General features: G+C 36.7%; 1 protein-coding gene across 7 annotated transcripts in view; it reads left to right on the forward strand.

Moving 5' to 3' along the window:
• The window catches only part of TFEC (transcription factor EC), a 130,969-nt gene that overhangs the window by 48,378 nt on the left and 59,941 nt on the right, over window positions 1-22,650 (forward strand). For 2 of the 7 annotated variants that reach the window (XM_038154416.1, XM_038154415.1), the window contains exons 1-2: window positions 16,628-16,753; window positions 18,454-18,556. The exons of 2 other annotated variants lie outside the window; for them this stretch is intronic. Coding sequence is in view for 1 of the 5 variants with exons in the window: in XM_038154414.1 (XP_038010342.1) it covers window positions 11,498-11,524 (27 nt within the window). In the remaining 4 variants the exon portion in view is untranslated. Of the gene's footprint in view, window positions 1-11,395; window positions 11,525-16,627; window positions 16,754-18,347; window positions 18,557-22,650 lie in introns of those variants that run through there. 3 more of the 7 variants (XM_038154418.1, XM_038154414.1, XM_038154419.1) reach the window with 3 other exon arrangements.

Raw genomic sequence — 22,650 nt, forward strand, 5'->3', positions numbered from 1 at the left:
TTCCATAAATTCAGTTGCCTGCTGTTCACTCTGTAGTATAGACTTCTGTCCATCTAACACTTTTCACCTAATATTTTATCCTTTCTCAGGAGACAGCTACTTAAATGCAATGAATCTGTGAGATTGCTTAAAACTCACAAAGCTGAGAACCATAAAAAGTGGTGATGGAGAAAAGTCTAATAAACAAAAAATAGCTTTGGTGCTGTACAAAGGAGAATACCTGTGGTAATTGCAGCAACTTTCTAGGGGCCATAAACATAAGGAAGAAAAGGTACTGTTGTTCTGCAGCCATGATACTCTTCAAAGCAATGCTACCTGCAGAGGTAGTCAAGAGAGCAGAAAAACCACAATAACCCTCACATCTCTAGCATTCCACATTCCACTTATTTCACCCAAGGCTGCATATTTATTTTGAGATTAATTTGGTACATGTAGTGTACATTTGCCAAGATTTTTTTGGTTTTTTTTTTGCTATTTAAATCTTCAATTCCAAAGCTATGTATTAATCCTATTACTGCTAATTGAGAGAAGTCTGCAGTCTTTTTGAGTTAGGTGAAGTTCAAGTTGTAATTGGTATCAAAGAAAAGCACAGAGTAAGAACTGAATATTAATATTTAACTCTTGCCATTTTATTATTTCCACTTGAAAATCACAGCAGTGGTTAAAAGACCTTTTTATGAGATCATGAGGGTAGTGAATTGGAGACTATGGGATGAGATTTTTCATTCATGCAGGAAGATTGACAAAAATTGCTTTGTAAGAAATGTAAATGAAATATTATACTGGGGCCCCGTATTGCTGGTTATAGCCACAGGTACCTCAGTATTCCCATTATGAAATTTTCCTTGTAGGTTAAGTACCTGCACTGCTTAAAATTTTGCTCAAGGTTAATACAGCATACAAGATTCTAACCCAGGAGCTATTTTGTTCCAAATCTTCCACTTAGCCTTTTACAGATAACTGTAGTTTTAGATGATGTTTTGAGTTTGAGTACTTTTTCAATGACTCTGCTTTTAAGGCAGAACATCTCATAAGACATGTACACTATGATGGATTAATTGCTTATGATGGAAAATAAGGACAAAGACCACCCAGGACAAAGATGATCCCTTTGATATCAGATCCCTAATCAAGTACATTTATTTGTACCTTTGTTCAAAGACCCAAATGGTGAATTTTTTCAAAGGCCAAAGAAATTTAAAGAAAAATGCCCATTGACTTGGTGGCTTTGGAAATAATTTCCACCCCTGACTAAACATTATTTGGAGCAACAGTTTACAAAGAATTTCTCCAAGTTTTATTTTTTCTATTTTTTGGAATGTTATGCATTGGGAATTACAGGCTCTGTCTTTAATCATACCCATAGAGCATATTCTCTGTTATACCCTTGGGACTGCTATAATCAATCATTTGAGATCAAACTGGATGGAGACCAGTATACAGGAATCATTTCAGAACTGTATCTTGTTGAAATATCACAAAATCCATGTGGAAAAAAAGGTGTTTGAGAGGAAGAAAAAAGATAAGAAGTAATGTTGGAAGTCAGAGTAAAAAAGCAAAGACATCAAAACATGGAAAGAAAACAAAGAAGATATGAATAATTAGGGAGAACAACACTGAAACCAGCAAAGTGGACACAGCTTGAAATACTGCATTTCCACCACTCACTTTACATTAGAGATGACAAATTGTGGTAATAAGTGATTATTTTTTTCTGTTGAAAGTGTTTTCCATCCTATGAATGCTGAAGATAGTCTAAACTGATCATTTGACCAAAATGCATAAATAGCAACGGTAGCAAATCTGGTTCCAAACTGAGATATTTGATTCTATGCACTTGCTCTGTGTACTATGATTTCAGACAAATGCACGGATAATCAAAATTTTTTTTATTTATTTAAAATTTATTTTATTTGCAAATTTTCTCCATTATTACATTATATTAATTTACTTCAGAGTTTGTTACCTTCAAAGACCTTGCAAGTTCAGACCAAAAGTGGCTCTATGAAGGCCTGGTAACTTTGTGAGATGTACTCACACAACTGTAGTTGCAGTCAATTCCTTATGCAGAAAAATATGTTTCTATCTGCAGCAGATCATCACATTTTTAGAAGCAATACTGCTGCTATCACAAGAGTGGCCCCATTAATGGGAGCACAGCAGTGAGGGAATCATGCAAAAAACCGCAATTGTTCTCTAAAGCAAACGAGTTTTTTTTTGTTTTTTTTTTTCTTTTTTTTTTTTTCTGGCAAAAACCCAAACTAATACTTGGGTTGGAACTACATGATAAATATAAGTTTACCGCTTTCATCATTAGTACTGTTACAAATCATAGATATATTTCTAGAGAACAAACTCCACTTTTTGTTTATATCTGGACCATTAACAATTGAACTGTGTCCCACCTTTCTAATATTGAAAGAGGCAGACTATAGTTACAGAATAAAGGGTGTGAATTACCAAAACAGAGATTGCGTTAGGTCCTGAGATAAACAGGTATCGTTCTCTATGGTGTCTAACACATAGAGAATGAAAAAAAAATGTTGCTGCTACAACCTCCAGCTGACTTAGTGAAAATTTTGCCTTGAAAAATTCAATGGAACTGAATACAAATAAGCATTGTCATCCACTTACTACTACTGAAAATGCAGATTTTGTGGTTTAAGTGAGAATATTGATAGTTAAAATATATTTTATACATAGTGCTTGAAGAATCATCTAGTTCATTCAAATTCCAGGATTATTTCCCTCTGGATTTTTTCTTCAGTTAGTAAAAATGCCAACAAGATTTGAATACTAGCATTCAGTGCATACCTTTTGGGGTTTGGGGGTCATTGACTCCAGCATCCCTTTCTATATATTTATGTTAAGCAATTTTCTGGCCTCCACTGGCATTTTGACAATATCATATAAATTGTAATGTTTCACCCTGCACAGTCTGACTGTGAGGAAGGTGTCACATCTTGCAGGTAAAAATTTCAGTTGCAGAGACACAAATTCGTTTCCTCATAGTATAAGGTTTAGCTTCCATAAAGGCTTACATGGATGCAGCTTTTTAGTCATGTAAATAATAGGCATCTAATTAAAGTTCATTGCCCAAGTCTCCTTCTGTGATGAACCATAAGAGAGGAACCTGTCCAGAGGAATAAAAAAAAAAAAAATTCCTGCTTTTTTATGAAGTCTCCCAGGGGTATGTGAAAATGATTCACTTTCTGGAGATCCTTTCTCTTCCTATTGTCCAAAAGACAGACTTTTTCATAATGTAGACTAGAAAAATGCCTCTTAGAGATGAATGTCACTTGTGATGAATGCTCAAAATTATCCAGGGACTCAAGTTCAGGTAGGAAATTGCACCTGAGTCTTTAATGCCTTTGTGTAACAGGTAACCACGGAACTATTCTTGCAACCCAGATGATCTTCCTCTAGAGACTGAGTCCACTTCTCTTATAGCCATGTGAAGCATGAAGTCTTTTCTCCCCTTCAAGTCAGTAATGTGCATTTCATTCTTTCACAGCAGGATTACAACAAATACTGCTCTACAAATGGCTGTGAGATGCCAAAGCACCTTTTAGGATAGTGATATAGACAGCCTTATGACCTGCCTGACATTGTACTCATCTTACACTGACCACTGGTAGTCAAGATGAATTGGTAATGTGATGTCTTCTGATATCAAACACAAAATATTTCATATTAGATGTTGTGTTTAAACTATCTTGTGTATCCACAACGTAAAAAATTTCTATAGTAGTTCTGCAGTAAAACAAATATAACTTCCCTGCAGGCTGGCTAAGGATTGCCACCCGGAAACCAAAAGACCTAGGACCAATTTCAAAACCCACTGATGGCTTTTTGACTTTATTGAGCTTTACATCCAGTCTACAAAAGCAGAATTTTACATGAAGAATCATTCTGTGTTCAGATAGAAAGATAGCTTGAAAACATTTTTAAAGCATTCCAGCCAGTGATACTTTCAAGAGACTTGGTCTGACCAGACACTCCACTGATTTGTATTTTAAGCATTATTAAAAAAACGTGCTATGGAAGGTATTATTTTGCATCATAGGCAATAAAACTTAAGAGGAATCCAGCTCTTTAGAGCCCTGTGTCTTTTTGAATAAAATTGAACACATATAAAATGAAAAAGCCCCAAACAAAACCATGAACCTTTTCTGTGCTCTTATTTGAAATCTTTATATCAAGTCAGGCCTTAGTGTGTACAGGGCTATTTTAAGCACAGTTTCTACCAAAAGAACTGCTGATGACATTTCAGAAGTGATTCCCTCACTGCTGTGCTCCAGTTAATGGGCCACTCTTGTGATAGCAGCAGTATTGCTTCTAAAAATGTGATGATCTGCTGCAGATAGAAACATCTTTTTCTGTGTTATGCCCATTGATTAAAAAAAAAAAACATACCAAAGCCTTATCCGTGCAACACAGACTTGGAGGAAATGAGGCTTAATTGGACTTTATTCCCAAAAATAATAAGAGAATCTGCTAGAAGGAATAGGCTCTTTTCAACCCTTTTTCCCTGATAATTTGGTATACTTAATATATAGATATACCTATGACTCCCTGTAAGCATAGATATACTTGCTTAAAAGACATTCTATATGTATGTGTGGTAGTGTATATATAAATGGCATAAGCTGTGAGGAGGGGTCCATTGTCACTTCACTGAATATGAAACCATAAATATGCATATGAGCACTGAACTAGTGCTCCCAAATGCCTGCTCCCTAAGAGTCTAACCTCTTCTTATTCATAATGTTTCCTTACAGAAATAAGCACCTGGTGATCAAACAGAGAAGCAGCCTATGATTGCTGTTGAGGTAGCTGTGATACACTGTTTAATACATTTGCACTAGGTCAGAAGATGTGGCACATTAAGCTGATATTTCCAAAAATGCCTTTATGACTGGGAAATGCAGTCTCCATGATTTCACTTAATTAGTGAGTGCCAAATTACCTAGGAAACAGGTGAATATAAAATTTTTGCTTTTCATCAGTAATACCTAAACTCTCCAAAGTGTCAACAATATTCAGCTACTTAATCTGAAGAACATTATCAATTATTTTTCACAGCTGGAAGATGAATGCGGATTTTCTTTTTAGCTTCATGGTGTTCCTCCAAATATAAGCATATAATTTTATGCAGCTTCCTTGCTGCCAGTGTTGACTGTATGCAGTGATTCAGTTCACTGGATTACTTTGTGGCTCTTTAGTTCATAATGTGTATTAGCTCTTTCAGAAAGTATTTCTGAAATACTCACTGAAAAGGGAATATGCCCATGTGAAATATTAAATGGTGATCTTCAAGACTTCCACAAATACAATATATATTTTTAATTCAATGTCTTTCAGTATGCAAGTCATTGCAATTTCAATTATTAGATATTAGTCATAAACTAGATCATACAGTGGTATGGTATAATATGGTAAGTCCATACACTGATGGTATAATTTGATAAAATCCTACTTCAGAAACTTAAAAAAAATGATTGGAGCTTCTGTTCACCTGCTTGAAATCCTTTTTAGTGTAGGCTGATTCAGGTCTGATTTTCTAAAGGTTTTATACTTTGTTTCCCCTCCACTATTTTTAATATCAGTTTTACTGCATCAGATTTTTTCTCCTTGCTACCCCTTTTCCCCTACATGCCATTGCTTAAATCCTTTTCTACCTTCAACATGTGCTATTTACTACATATTAAACCCAATGAAGTTATATTCTCTATCATACCTGTTTTCTGCCTTTCAATCAATATTGAAATTAGAGAGTTGTTTCACAAATTTCTTCACATTATGAGAAAATACAATATTTAAAAAAAATAATATTTGTTGAAAGAGCAAGAACATTATTTCTTCTGCATTGTCTCATCTTCATATTGTTGTAGATATGAGGTCTTGTAGTTTTTCTGGGATCCAAAGGATACCATTGTGACTTTGTAACTTCTCTGAAATCAGTTGAGAGTGTTGGATTAAAATTCCTAAAATTCCTGCAAACCCAGAGTCAATAAATATATTTGATTTTTTTTAGTAAGAGGGTATACTGTAGCAATCCAGATTTTCTTGTTGTCTCCTAGAGGATGAGTGCTTCCTTAGGTTGTTCAGTATTCAATAAATAAAAACCTTTCGAATATGCCTCGGTGTGAAACAGTGTTCCAGAAAGTTCAGTTTCAAAGTGACATCCATTGCTTTCCCAAGGATGCAATATTTGATCATTTTTAGCATAGCTTCCTAAAGAAATGTGGCATTTTTTGATGGCTGTTGCTGTCTGTTTGCTCCTCATAAACCTTCCTTTCCTTCCACCTCAATGTTTTTGCTCCTGCAGTCTAGTTTCAATAGAACTGCCTTGAGGTGTCATGGAAACTCACAGGCAGATAGGGAAAAAAGCATAAACTTTACAATGGGAAAAGATAGCTCTTAATGAGCCTGCAGAGGAATGAGCAAGGACAGCAGATGAGTGGGGTTTATGTGGGCTCAGCAGCTCGCGTGCTGAAAGCTCCCTTCCCTGGCAGGAGATGTGATCACCTCTTGGAAAGTGCAGTGCAGTGATCATGGAAAACAATCCAAAATTGGGTAACTTGGAGCCTTGTGAGAGAAAGCTTTAAGGGAAATAAAACAGAATCTGTGGGAAACTGCAGTTTATTGATTTCACTATTCATGGAAGAGCTTGTTCATATGGAACACTCGAATTATACTGTGTAAATGCAAAATTCTCATGATAAGAGACACTATGGCAATATTTTATTTATCATATTTCAGCTCACAATCATTTTGAGGCTGATCCTCTGTGTCTATTTCTGCACTACAGGTTTTTTAGGGTAGTGTAACAAATCAGTGCTTTTGCCTGGTGTGTTGAATTTTGAACCAGGTTTTGTATTTCTCTGCTAAGCTTGCAGTGTTTCAATAGATACCCTTTTTATCTGAACACTTGAGGTCCCTTATCTACTTCAGTGAAGTCCTGTTCAGTGCAGAAAAGTTCATGGAAAATATATAATATTGATGATGATGATGATGATCATCATCATCATCATCATTGTCATCATCATTCCTGTACTTATTATTCAGTCAAAGCTCCTAATCAATACCAATAATTTAAAATGAGAACAAAAGGCTTTTTCTACTGTTCAAAAAAGATATCCTGCTTACCGGAAAAGAGAGTGAATCTAAAATAAGATGCAATTCCCATGGAAAAAGCACAATTTCTGAATTGTATTACTGAAAGTAGAAAGATGAATTAATGTGACTAATTTCAGAATTAACCTTGCTGTATTTAACACACAGCTGGCCTTGGACTGCAGCATTTTAAATGAAATGAAGAAATAGTTTGATAGAACTCCTTATGTATTTTATTTACCACATTATTGACAAGAGATCTAACTTGTTTCCACTTTGAAAAAAGAGGTATTTTTTAGCTTAATGATGTTCAAATCTTACAGAGTTCAGAAGCTGAGGTGGTAGTCTGCCAGGGCAACATATTTTACATACAGGTAAGAATCTAGTTGAGAACAGCTACTTTTTCTCTAAGCAGTTTTGTTGCTGTTTGTGCTTTTTTTCAAGCTCAAATCAATTGTTCTTGTAGGCAATCAACTTCTATTTCTGTTCCCTGCTATATTCCATATCTAGTGCAAGTCCAGCTTATGTCGTGGTTCTTGGTGGCCTTTCATTAGTGTTCTGATGTAGAAGTTGAATATTAATCTGTAAGCTATAATAATATGAGTTCCTGTTTCTCCTGATTACTCAGGAAGAAAATAATTTATATTTCATACAGGTTTGGACATAGAGAAAAGAATCTAGAAGACTTCCAAACTTAGCTACCACACGTGATATGGGACTTGTGACAGACCTTTGCACTGGGCTGCTCCTGTGGAAGTTGTAAGGGACTGATATTGACTTCAGCAACAGAGAATTTTCAGAAGCCTCTGCTGTGACTGAAACAGGTTGTAGTCAGAAGTTATTGGATAATTCTGATTTGTTCCACCAGATCAGTGCCCCAGTGTGCAAAACATTATACAGACATAGCGAATGACTTCCTTAAGGGCCTTACAGCTTTAAAAGACTTTATTGACAGAAAGCACATCTTAAACTTTAAAAGTTTCAATGTCAAATCCAGCAGTATAGAAAAAAGTGGAAAGGATAGCAGTAATCATTCAATGCAGATACTGAAATTGTATGTTTGTTAAAATACTTTGGCTGATATTTTACTTTTCTGCATTAAAAAATAGTTGAAGCTATATCTGAAACAAAATGTTCTCAGTTCTCTGAAATAAAGAGCCATTCTTAGCTCTGGGGATCACTTCAATGATGTTGGGGGTTCTAGAAAGTCTGAAAATATTCCTGAAAAAATGAAATCTACCTGAAAAATTAGGACTCTGTACAAAGTAAATTTAATTGGCTTCTTCAGTGTAGAAAAGCAGTATGTAGAATTTTAGGGACCTGGCATATAGAAATTATCTTGTGCACAGAAACGGTAAATTCTCCACTGTCTTGCCCAGAATGGGTTATTTGATCTCTGCTTTAAATGCTGTGATGGGTTCCAGCTGAGTGTGGTCAGATGCCCCTGAAAATATTGCCTCGATTTAACAGCTTTGTAAGAATCGTAGCAGACACATTTTTCAAGGGAGAGAGGAGAAACTACTGGGAGAGAGCAGCCACAGGCTGGGATGTGTCTAGTCTGCTGTGAGCAGCATCCTGAGGTAAGATTCCAGAGGACCAGAGGTCTTCCTACCCTCCTCTGCCTGGTGAAAATGCTCCTCAGCACAGCTCCTGGTAACACAGTATATGGTAGCTCCCCATTTATGTGATATACTCAGCATTATCAAGGCATTCAGAATTTGGAGGCTGGATTTTACAAAACCAATTTTGGTGGTTTATCGATTCAGCATAAATGTCTCTTTTAAGGAATGATTATTTGGGAATGTTTTAGTCTGTTGAATTTTTGACTATAGTATCACAAGCCCAACTCTGCACCATTGATGTAATGTACTCTTCTGCTTTGGATTTATACAGCATTCTCCTATTTGTGTAAACTATATTAATTTTCAGATGTTAAAATTACAGTTCTTTCAAGAGAAATTAATTTATACCTGCTTTATCTGAATTACTTATTAATGAGAAAAAACCTTATGTTCAGGCTATATTTAATGAGGAAAAAGTCAATTCATGGAGTGTGAAAGTTACGTATTTTCTGCATGGACACAACTTTGAAAAGTAAATTACTTCACAGTTCCTCTCTGCTTTTTAGTTTGGATGCTTAAAGAGCCAAGTTTAAATGGAACACTTAATAAGTCTGAATTAATGGATGATGAGTTTGCATTGGTCCAGTCAACAGGTCAGTCTATGGAGCGTGGTCAGAGATTGTATGTTTTAGACTAACAGAAATATTTTGCACATTGTTCACCTGAAGATGGAGCTTGAGTGGTTCTGAATACGTATGCAAAGTATTGCTTGTCAAACAGAGCTGTGGTTAATAACTTTCTCTTTGGACTTTGTACAGGGGAAGAAGCACCAAGTTAAGCTTATTTAGATTCTTGTGGCAGAAAAATGAAATCTATAAACAAACTTTCTTTCTTTGATCTTCCTCAACTAACCTATGCTCCTGGGTGTTTTACAGATTCTAATGTAAGACTCCCGTAATTATTGAACTGTTCTTTTGACCTGGTTGCTTGAAGGATATTGGATTTCTCTTATCTGCAAATGGAGATTAGCAGTCAGGTCACCTGAAGTGCTAAAACACTGCTAATTTTTTAAAAACCAGATTTATTACAAAACCTTATTTTTCCTCCCTACCCTCCCTCAGCATTCACATTTCACTCATTGTATCATCTGTTTGGGGTAATTTGAGGATGACATTCCTGGGGTAAATTTTTAGTATGCTCTTTAAGGTCTCCAGTACAATTTTATTAGCTAACTGGTGTCTCTGGAAAAGAATAATTACACAGTTGGATAACTACTTAGGTACTGTTAATAATAATATAAAATAATTAGAGGGTGTTCTCTGTGGCTGCTGATTCCTGGTTATTTCGGTGACTGCTCTCTTAAAGGACTTCTTGCCTGTGCTTACTTCAGCTCACAGTACTCTCTGAGGACCTCTTTTCTTTACATTCCAACTTTTCAGGTAAAACCATTGATTACACAGTTCCCAGACATGTAGTAGTGTCTATGAGGACCTGAAATTGCCTGCAGGGTAACTAGCTAAAAAATAGGGTATATCTAATTGTGATTAGGCTTGGTCCTAATTCTGTCCCTTCTGATTTGTGCCCCCAAACTATAGTCCCAACTTACTAATTTTCTAGGGTTGTTGGAGCAGGAATGTGGACATCTGTGGCAGGAGAATAACAAACATATAGTGAGTGTCCAAACCGAGGAAACAGACATAATCTTTCCTATTTTGAGAGAAAACGATGAGTCCTAAGTTGCTTTTTCTGAAATTTGAAGCCCATCAACAGTTCTGAGTCTGTGAACAGGAACCTGAGCTTTGACTTCACAGAACAGAAGGTTTTATTTCCCTTTTTTGTAGTCTCATTACTAAAATACATTCCTTCTTTGTTACAAAGTTTTGTACATGGAAATATTCCTAGCACTAAGATTAAAAAAAAAAAGAGGCATTTCCCTTTTGTTAACTAGAAGACCACTCTCCTAGAAATTGTCTCTTAGTTAACTGATATCTACCTCTCAGTTTAATAAAGATCACTTCTGACAAAAGTGAAGGGTGGGCAAGGGCAGGGAAATATGAAAACAAATATTAAATATTGTAAAATAATTCCTATTGCTAGAAATGCAAAAAGAGTACTAGACACCATGCTTGTAAATAAAGCGACAAGCGTATGGAGAGGAAAACAGGGTCACCAGGGCCAGTGACCTCCACAAAGAAAGAACAAGACAGTTGTAAACATTATCTGTTCAGTTCACAAACCTTCTTCAGTCTCTGTTTACAAGCCTGAGAAAAACATTTTAGGCAAAGCTTTAAAGGAACCTGGAGGACTGTACAAAAATGCCAAGAATTGGATTAATTGGCATAATGCAAGGTGGCTGGGCACAGCTGGGGAAAGTGTCAGTGTAGGGAGAATCCCCACCAAGTAAGACTGTCTGTGCAATTAGCTATCTGAACTCTAACCCTTCCAGAATAATTAATGAATAACAGAGGGGATCAAGACAAAGACACAAAGTGATTTGGTGGGTGCTAGCAAGTAATACATCAAAGAATGCTGGTAATTGGCCCTGTGGCTTTCATTCTTTGCCCTATTTCTTTCAATTCATTGACTCAAAATAATGGGTTCAGGTTCATTATCAACAGGTTTTAGCTGCAAGAGCACAACACTTCAACAAAGCTATGATTGTAGCAGTGCTGGTGGCTGAGCAAAAGTTGTAGAGTGTAGCACACTCCCCTGAAAGGGAAAGTAGCAGTATAGTCCCAGGCTTTGTCTTACATGAAACAGTTGGTATCCAGAGTTTGCTCTGAGTTTCCCAAGACGTGGTGTTGGCTGGAGTTACGATGCTGGAATACAGCTGGTATGGGCAGGTACGTATAGCTCCGCTCCAAACGCTCTTACAGCAGCAACGTCCTGTTGTTGTCCACGTTCTGTTCCTTCAGCTGTAAGAAATGAAATAGAATTCCTGACATCATGTGTCACATGTACATGACATTATTTGCATACTAATGGAGACAGTTTAGAGACTTTTTCTCTCCCTGTTTTGGCGGCATTGCAGTAAAGGGAAAATTTGTTATTTTGAATCCATGAAAATATCCTTCTGAAAAATTTTACTTGAGGGTTTGAGCTTGTTTGTTGTTTGGTTGATTTTTTTTCTGAAATCAGAAATGGAATCTCCATTGTTCTGTTTGTTTCTAGTGTAAATGCTGTTGTAAAAGGTTGATATAACTGTTGAGAACATAATTAATTAGAATGGCTTTTGATAAAGAACAGAAGAAGAAGCAACAGGATATTAGAGCAGTCATCTTCACAGAGTGAATGATGTGTATATTTTTTCTCTGCTGTCATTTTGCCATGGTCATTTTCCCCTGGTAAATATTATTCTCTAACCAGCATAGTAAATACAATTGTATTTATGGTTAAAATCTAGGTGACGCTTTAGCTCAACACTGTCCTTTTGGTTTAGTATTTGAGAAATTTGAGAAGTGGTTTAAATTTATAAGCTTACTTATAAGCACAAAGGGGTGTAAAATCTTGGTTAATGATGTTATTCTGCATTTAGGTTCATAGCAAATACACAAAATGGTGTAAATGTTTGAATTAGCAAGCTGTGCTCCTTATTCTCATACACAGCAACATAGAAACTTCCCATTTCCTTTGACAGTCTCTGAGGAGATGGTCGGCAACTATTTTCTGTGTAAGTCTTACAGATCACATTCTTATCTCCTTTATACCACTGTTGATCTGAAAGAGCTTGAGTGAACTTTATGGAGAATTTCATTTCAAGAGTACTCTGTTTTATGATTATGAAATCATACAGCAGAATATTGAGTAATAATGAAGTTAGAGAAAAAGTTTCTGATACAACTTATGGTATTTAATTTTCATTTTAGTTGTATTTCAGAGAATAACAATTATATAATAAATAATCAAATACTTACGTGAATTACCAGATTATAAATACAGCTATAAATGCAACAATGTGGTGCATGACAAACAGCCTCAACCATTTAAGTGCAGTCATGCTGTTTGAAACAATGATGTCACTGATCTGTGTGTAGTTATTCATTGTTGTTGTCTTCTGTTACTCAGGTTCCTCCATTAGAACATGTGTCTTATCAATAACTTTGCTTGTGCTATGGGCAAAAGTACTGCAGCTTAGAAAAGGCTTCATTAGTGTTAAATTGAATAGTTATCTTTAGATAAATTCCCAGCAACATTTCCTGGAATTTTAAAAAACTTTAAATATTTGTTTTAAAACACTGCTTTGTGCTGGGAACAGTGCTCCAAGCCTGGTGTGACAAAGCTGTTAGTCAGAATGCTCGCACTCCGCTCTTTGTGATTCCAAGTGGTTTCGGCAGAGGTTTCTAGTGAAAATCTCAGCATGACTGAGATGATACATGAAACATTTTGAGAGTATTTCAGAATTGTAAAGTTCAAAATGCAGGTCTTTCTGAGGCTTTTCATAGCACTGAGGAAGTCTTTTCCATCTGTTCACACTAGGACATGGATGCCATGAATATATATATATATATATATATATATATATACACATCTTCACAATAATAACTTTTAAGGATGGCAAAGAAAGAGTAAACTGTGACTTTTTTAGTCTTGCCATTGTTATATTTTGTTAAAATAAATATTTAAAAACTACTTGTATTGTGAAGAACCGTGCTCCAAGTGTCTTCTGTCGCAAATGTATTTCAAGTTCCTGAGTTGACAAAATACTGATTGATCTTGTCTCAGAGGTTCTTACATTTTTTCAGAAAGTTGCTCCTCTTTTTGTATAATTTTGCCTTCAAGTGAATAACAAGACTTTGGGGGAGAAGGAAAATCATTGTTAAAAATACACACAGACTTAATCAAAATTACTTTGATGGCTAGAATGATGAGTACAGCCGTTCTCTTCCTTTGACAGCTTTTTTTTTTTCTGAGATTTGAGGGCACCAATATTGATTTAGAAAGCTCCGTCACTCAATTTTAAATGAATTGGAAACTTCTGCATTTTCTCACCTGTCAGCCTCCATAAAAAAGGAGATGCTCTTGCGGGGAAAAGTGCTATTCTCACTTTGGATATCACAATGTGTTTATGATGTGGGGCTTAACTAAACAGCTTCTGTTTATGTGACTAGGAAAAAAGGCAGTCTTTATTTAGGGTTGGAGTTTTGACTGTAGCAGCTGGATACAAGCCTGGATCCTAGGCTGGACTGTGGGACCTGGACCCCCCTGAGGGCATTCTTTCCATCAGGTACCCTCTGCTTTGCTTCTCTCTGATGGAAGTGACAACAGGAGAAGCCTGTTCCCTGCTCTCCCTCTCCTGCAAGTAGCTGCACTCCAGAGAAAAGGCAGAAAGTTGCATGTGACTGTGCAGCGGCCTGGATCCTTTTGGACCACAGAAAATTTCCCTGAAATGCACAGGGAGCTGATTCTTTCTACTTATGATTATCAAAATGACTCTTATGCCCTAGAAATGGATTTGGTTTGGTAGCAGAACTAACTGTAAATGGGAAATGCAGAGGAAGAGGAGCTGAGGGACAGTTGTGTCTCTCAAACATGCTCAGTTCCTGTCTTTTAGTGAAAACAGGAACAACTCCAGACTTTTAAGGACGTTAAGCAGATGAGAATTAAAATACAACTCATTGCATTGCTTTCTAATAGAGAGTGCTCAAAGCCTGCAAAAGAGAAGGGAGTCTTGGTTGCTGAAGGTCAGTTTGTGTTTCAAAGGCTGACCTCTTTTGAAAAGGGTCTCTCTGCCTGGTGCTCCCACAGGAAGGGACCCAGGGGCTGGATTCATGCTGGCCTGCGGTCAGGGAAGTGCTGAGCTTCCGTTCAAATCACTGTTCCCTGGAAGAAAAGGCATTTCAGTGCAACCTTAGGTGTCTTTGACTAAGATCAGGGTACTTTCTGAAGCAGGGTCTTCATTTGGCTGATATGTGCTTGAAAATCTCAAAGGCTCTAAACTTTGCAAAATCCGTATTTATCTTTACTGTATTTTTTTTTTTTAATCTTAACTTGGTATGGTTTATTTGGCACTGCACAGAGCCTTTCAGGAACTATTAGCAAAGTGTGGGCTGAATTGGTCTGGGAGAGAAAATAGTATTTTTTTCTCAAATCTCTAGGTACCATAAAGGGAATAACATAGGATGGCTGTAACTAGACTCAGGGAATACAATCTGCGTATCTAAGCTTTCATATACCAAATTTATTACCAAGTCTTCCAAAGATAACAATATTCACCATGACAAAGCCCTCTGAGATTATTAGGTAGAAGGTTTATATAGCAGGAAGATATTATGATAATGGCATTTAAATTTAATTATTTCTCCAACAGTGGTTAAAGGAAATGTTTTTAGCTTTGGAAAGGAGCTGAACCCTGTAATCAATAATGTTTTTACCACCTTGCAAAGTGTGTTGCTTATACAAAAGAACAAGACATCATGTCTGGATCTCAGAGAAAAGGATGGCAGGATGTGGAAGGGAGCAAGGATGCTGAAAAAAGAATTCTGACCAGCCACTTCTCATGGAAATTACTGAGGTGGAAGACAGAAACAGGGAACAATTGAGGAGAATGTTTTAGATATTAGATCTGCTAATGTGTCTTGCCCAACCAAGAAGAGTGTGGCTAGTCCAACTCTCCCCTCACCCATAGCGCCAGGCCTTCAATTTTTTTGTGCCCTTTGCCTCCTGATCTCTTCCATGATGGTTTTTATACCACTTGCCAGCATTTTTTTCTGGCTGGAGGTTCAAACAAGTGTTCTCATGAAATAAAAAAACCACAAACTTCTGTGAATGTTGTCTTGTTTGTAGACCTTTGAATCCATCTAAGATTTTCAAGTGCTCTGTGGGGAGCTAGGCTGTCCCTGTCAAGAGTAGAGCTCCGGGGAAGGCAAGTGCATGTCCTATTATCTCTTTTTAAGTTTTGCAGTGCTGTGAGGATAGCAATGACATCTTCAGCACTTAAGAAGGCAGCTCTGTTTCAGTGTCCAAGTGTTATGTCTGTCTGATGTTTTTGTCCCTGAACAACTTTTGGTATTGGATCTCTTCCCTGCTTGGTATCAGAAGCACTATTAACTTCTTCCAGTGTTGTTGCTAAAAATTGTGAACTGCTGTTTGAACCTCAGCCTCCTTGCATTTGGTTTTGTGCAATGCAATAAAAACTTGTTTGTGAGAACTTTCAAAGTATTTTTGTAGCTTTCAAGTAAGTAAAGAACAATTAAACCAGGAAAATGCCATGATAATTGTACCTCATTTGTCATTACTGGTGTCCTCCAATACTTGCCTCTCATGAAGATCTAGGTGAATCCTTTATTATTACACAGAGAATAATACAGTTTGAGAGGAAGTGCAGTGGATGCAACTCCCATGTTTGAAAGTATTTGAATGTGAAGTTTCAAATATGCCCGTAGCACTTAGAGCAGTGTTAAAACTAGGCTTTCAAGAGGCAAAAGTGCCTCCCTTAATGCTCTAGTATATAATTACTACTGTAAGAATAATAAAAAAAAAAGCTTAGGGGTCTTAGTGTGATTTCTAATTATTCCTAATTTGGAGAAATTAATTGCATTATATGAGCCTATCCTGATCACAGAATTTTTTAATCACAATCTGAGGTAAAAGTGTCTTCAACACCTCATAAACCAGAGCTTCCCTACAAAATACAGAAAGCCTTGATGCATATGCAAGTTCTTTTCTTGAGTCTCCCTACTCTGATGAAAGTGTCATCTCATCTTGTATTAATTTAGTCCAGATATGTATATATTATGAATATTGTTACGCTATAGCTTCTGGGGTAGGTTTTCTCATATATTTTTCAGAATTTTAAACTGCTAAAGTAACACCTAGAACTTCTACCTCACTTCAAAAAAAACGTTTGTTTGTGAGAAGAAGATGGTGTTATGCAAACTTTGCCGTCTGTAACAGCCTATGAAAGTCAAATACAGAAGCAAATTTCTAGTAGTTCCTTAAGAAGCAAACTTTGTCCCCACCCTTCATGGGAAGGGAAGCAGGAGCTGTGAAACCCCTGTGGTTGCTTCTCTTGCCATTACAGACCTCCACTGTATGGTCATGTCTGCCCCCCGTGCCGTGGCTGAGGAGCTGGGGTGAGTACTGGGAGAGGCAGCTACCCACTTCCAGATTGTTCTACTTCTTGGTGTTGAGGAAAACCAGCTGGCAGGATCTAACCTGGGTTCAGGGACTGCAGGAGAGAATGCAGGACCTTGCAGGGGTGGTGGTAGCTCTGGGCAGAGCCCAAGTATCCCTCCAAGCCTGGCAGGCTGCATCTGCCTGTTGAGCGTGTGCGAGAGCAGCAGCTGCATAACAGGGCTCAACGGTGTAGTCATTAACAACCAATTTTAGTTCTTGTATCTTAACTGCATTGATGCTGCAGTGTATTTTTGTGTCAGGAACTGCTTGGTTAAAAAGTTAGTTCAATGCCTTCTGTCTTTGGACCACATTGCAGTTAAACCATTGTGCTTCTATAGCCATAGTGTTGTACCATAGCTAACAGGTTTAAGTTAGACCATGAACTCAATAAACTGCTTTCTGAGGAGACAAGAAGATTTGATTTCACTGTTCTATAAAATTAAACTTGTGGTACTACAGAAAGAGTACATGATTTTTACTACTTATTTACACAGAGCTTCAGTGGAGTTCAGTGGAAGTTTTGATGATTAATTCAGAGCAAGGCTCCATTCAAATAATATTCTCATGGCAGCACACTTTTTCACAGTGGAGTTTACTGCTTTCATTGACTCATTTTATATTTAATTATTAAATAATTTTTTAGAACTATAGTGACTTTAACAAGTGTATGTACAGATGTTAAGTTCATGTTTATGGATGTATAGACAGCTAAATTCATTCACAACTAAACTCTCTGCCATAAAAGCTTGATTTTAAATATAGGCTATTTGTCCACAAGGGAAAGGAAAATAAAACCCACTGATCTAAAACAAAATCTTAATAATGCCCCTCTGTCCCTCTAACTTATAATTACAATTTGGTATATAAAGAACTTAATGGTACTTGGTTTTTCTGCCTCCACAGCCATGGAGGCAGAAAAATCTCTCAAATTTGGGTGTCCAAAACGTAAATGAATTTTCAAAGCCTGAGAGTGGTTTAAGAGCATGGTCTAAAATAAGATCGGGGAGACTGGCATTTTTTAGTCACTTTTGTGATTCTCACAAGAATATCCTGAATGTATACTTTCATATCAAAGTCAGAATGATCCCTGAAATGCTGAGCAGAGCAACTGACTTTTGGAGAGCTATACATAAATGTGTTCTGGCACTACTGTGGCAACTGACAGGACTGAATACTAATTTAGCTGCCTAATTTTAAATCAATTAAATCAAAATTAGCTTAAAATTTAGACAGTTATTTATCTCAAATAAAATAATAAAGCTGCTTCTGGTTAGCTCATCTAATCTGTGTCATTCTAAAAGATTGGCATGTGGGCTGAGCCAGTTGTTGTTGTGGAGAAGCAAGATCTAACACAGAGCAATCACTTGCCTATTTTAGACATATCAGGACACAACTCCCTAATTTATTTTAAAATCCAAAACTTGTCTTCTGGATCTGACATGAATTTGCATGAAAGAAGCATAGCAAAAAAAAAAATTAAAAAAAATATAACAATGTTATATTTGAAGCCATAATTTTCTCTTCATGTTGACCTGCTGCATGTTCCCCAAGGTCAGGAATGCCCAACACCTTTGCTGAGCAGGAGATGACAAACGTGACCAGGAGCTGTGAGGAGTAACACTTGCTTATGGGAGACACACTTCTGTATTCTCTGCAGGGTGACTGGTCATGTTGGGTGAATGCAGATGTGACAGTGGACCTAATTGTAAATGGAATATATTTAAGAAAACAAAAGTGAAAATCAGAAGATTCTAAACCAGGTTGGTAAAAGGCAGTTTCCCTTGAGCTGTGTGTTGTTCTGGTGTTTTTTGTGTTAATCTGCCACTGTAAGCTGCTTCCATTTGTTAGAGTTGTGTTGCCAGTGCACGAGACAGTGAGCTTTCCCAGAGAGTTGCTTTCCCAGAGAGTTGCTTTCCCTGCACCAAAAGCTACAGGAACACTGTGAGGATCCTTTGGCAAAAAGGCATAGGAGGGCTGTGCCGTGAAGCCACCTTGAAGAGTAAGGGAGGAAAAAGTGAGCAAGGGGCCAGGATTTGTTTCCCAGTCATTCTTTTTTGTTGGGAGGCTTCTTGGAGCTGTCCCAGCGTGTTGCCCATCTAGATGAAAGGTAAGCAGGGCTGGTCAATATTATGGTTACATGTGCCTGGCACTGGCTTGTACCAATGGGACAGATTCTGCTGAGCTGTGAAAACACAGGGCTGCAGGCTGTTGTCAGCACAAGGCTGGGAACTGAACAAACTCTTTTCTGCAAGCGATAATTATACCACAGTTCAGTAAAGGAGCACTTGCAAAGCCCAGCAGAGTGAAGCACAAAATAACCTTGCTGATCAAGCAGCCATACCCGTTGGGATCTGTTAACTTTTCATCTTGGCAGGGACTATATAGGTGTGTTCAAAACCTGCTGGTTTGATGTTTATTTCAGGAAAAATTAAGTCAAGATAGGGGAAGCTGCTTCTCAAGTCTCAGGCTAGACATCTTGCCAAAGTACTTATTGTTTTCCTCAGTTTCACATAATGTTTCAAAGCCTCGCTTCTTCAGAGGGTGTTCAATCCAGCTGTTTGTCTTTACACAAGTGGGATCCCCCTCTTCAACTCCCTGCAATGGCTGCATGTGCTACAAAGTCTTTAGGGGATGAAGTGATTTATTGCAGTGCAAAATAATTTTCTCCTTTTTTGGATATTTAATGAATTGTGACTTTGAAATGAAGAGTAATTCTGTTCAATTAAAGTAAGTCCAACCAAACTCAGATAAAACTTTACTTACAGATATATTGAGTCTAAATGGCTCCACAAGCTGTGTTAGAGGCACTTCATCTGCCACAAGGATCCAGTCCCTCAGTCATTGCATAGGAGTACACCCTCACTGTCCTAAGATAAAGTTCTTCACCATGTACCTTGGATCAATTTTAATCGAGTGTGTTATTGATTTTGTCATACTGCTCTGAACTTCCTTGTTAAGCAATAGCTTAACAGTCTTAAGCAATAGCTGAAAGTTTGGGATGGAGAAGGGGAGAACAAAGCATGAGATGAGACTTGTCAGACTTCTCAGCCTATTCTGGAAAAGGAAGTGCAGGACATTTTGCAAGATAATCAGGCCTTAATAAAAAAAAAAAAAAACCAAACCAAACCTAAAAAAAAAAAAAAAACAACAAAAAACCCACAAAAAAAATTTCAGTGCGTTTTACAACAAATTTCAGGGACTGTTTAAGGGAAGCAGTGAGCCAAACACAACTCTATGGCAAACCAGTTCAGCAACAGATTTTACTACATATGCTCTCAGTTGTACTGATTTGAAAATGGCCAAATAAACAGGAAAATTTGGGTTTTTAATGATTATCATAGAAACTGATCATGACAGTGCTTTAAGTGGAAATTCAGAATCTCTACCACCTAGTTTGTGGATTCAAAATGTGGAAATACTTTTGATATCACTTTGCACTTTTTCTTTTCATAACTTCCATTCTGTTGACAACATAACTTCCATTTCTCTTCACAAATTCCATAAATGTAATCAATGTAATCTGAGAAACATGAAGTATTTTATAATTTCTGCTGTTTTTTGCAGAACTGCAATTGCTTTATCAGCATCATAAATGGCATAAATGTAAATGCAAGCCCTTAGTGGACTATACTGACAGCATTCAAAATGAAATATGTTTTACACTGAGGGACAGAATACAGAAATAACATGAGAATAATTTACAAACATGAGTGAGATGGTAGAGTTAAAATGTGAAGACTACGAATGATGGGATGAATGAAATAAAAACCAAAAATAAAATTTAAAAACATCTGTAGTCCAGATGTTTACTTACACAAAATTTAACCTGTGAATCAAGTACATGCTGCCTCCCTGTTCTAAAGTAGATCTTCTAATAAAAGAAGTCAATCCTCTTTTTTATCTCAACATTCCTAAATCTTTATTCTCTGGGCTTGACACATCTATTTTTAAAAAAGGACTAAAAATAGGAAAGTGAAGTATAATGACTTTGAGCAATAATGGCATGACTCAGACTACTGTTTCTTAGAGTCCACTGTTTACTCAAACTAAGGATGGACTCTGTTCAGTTTTAGTTTCTGATACTAGGCTATCTTTCTGGCAGAAATTCAGTAAAGACAGCTCAAATCTTTGTTGTATAAATTATGATGCCATAGAAACTTTAATTAAAGAGGTTCAGATACTCAGCTACTATATCTTAGTGTTCAATGAAATGAGTTATAATAAGTCATGATCTCAGACAATGTGACCAGCATTCAAAATAAGGATGGTCATTTACCTTACTCATATGAGGTAACTTCAGAACCATGTAATTGACAGCATCTGTAGCTCAACAGCATTATTATATTTTCAATGATTACAAAACCAAACCTTTCCACTGCAGTGTGGAGAATTTTCAAGTTCTGTTTCCAGAAATGTTGCAGGACCTTTGGGGTAACAAAATTCCTGCTGCTGTTATCTGGCTGCTTACGACCCCCTCAAGTGGTAATGTCTTGAGGTGGGTGAAGCTGGTACACAGTGAGAGTTTCCTGTCCTTAGGCAGGACCTGCAGGCAACTGAGATTGGCTCTGCCATACACCTGTCTAATGTCTCTGGGGTGCCTTCTGCTCCCCCTCAGAGTGGATGATCTGCTTGCTGCTCAAGGCACCCATGAGCAGCTTAACAGCTGGAAAGAGAGTTATTTTTTTCTGAAAATAAGTCCTGAGAAAAGACAGACTTTCTCTTCCCAGGAGTAAATAATTTTGAGAGAGCCTGGGCTCCCAGAGGTAAAGGGAGGGTATGAGTTACCTTAGTGCCTACAGATGTTTGATCAGATCTGCAGCTTCTCTTGCTTTATAGTGAAGCCTTTGCAAAAAGATGTCTAACCAGTTATAAACACCAATAAGAATTTAGCTTATCTTTATAGTTACTAACATGATAGCGCATTAAAATACCTCTACTTTTTAACCAAACAGAATTAAAAAAAAATATATTTTTCTTTGATGCACACGAATCCTGTTCATTCTGCAAAATGCTCAAAGGGTTAAATTAAAGTTGAAATAGAACACAGAAAGATGCAGGAGAATGTCCTCCTCCTTCAAATCATATTTAAATGATAAAAAGCCTTTCTACAGGGTTAAAGTCAAAGTGTAGATTTCCTGTTATATTTAATAATGTAACTTCTTCATGCATAATGATAAAACTTTATTCTTGTAAATTCAATTTCTGGAATTACCATAATTAATTATGTCAGAAAATAATGGAAACAATTTATTTTCTGTTTGTTTGAATCTTGTTTAAGCTGACTATTTTTTATGCACAAAAATTTTTCTATCAGTATTTTTCAAAGGACTTTATGTTTAAAGATCTTTCAAGTTAATTCCATTGGTTCATTATTTTTCTCCACATTGCTATTTCCGATTCATACCATTTCAATTAGATTTTATTTTAAGCTATGTTCCAGTTTTATGTCAGCAGACTGTGCCTGAAACTGCCAAAAAACCCCTGTGTGTCACTGAGGACAGTCATGATTTTATATCTGTAAAATGTCAACAAATTTATTAGATGAAATTCAATAAGATAGCTTCAAATATACACATATTTAGCAGCTATTGAAAGTCTGTGTGCACTGTTATTGTTTTGCTCATTTTTGTCAAACAGTCCAAGGAAAAGCATGAAGGAAATTAAAAATATCATATAAATATTGTTATTTAAGTATTTTGAGCTTCACTTAATATGCCTACAGATGTGCACAATTTGTGCAAGTGAGGAATATTCATAACTGAATGTCACGGAACATTAAAGTAAAATGAGTTCAGAGAACTCTTATTTAGAACTTCCTATTTTACCACTACTAACTTTCAGTTAGAATAAAAAA

The sequence above is a fragment of the Motacilla alba genome, chromosome 1A (genome assembly GCF_015832195.1).
Source record: "Motacilla alba alba isolate MOTALB_02 chromosome 1A, Motacilla_alba_V1.0_pri, whole genome shotgun sequence".
Classification (NCBI taxonomy): domain Eukaryota; kingdom Metazoa; phylum Chordata; class Aves; order Passeriformes; family Motacillidae; genus Motacilla; species Motacilla alba.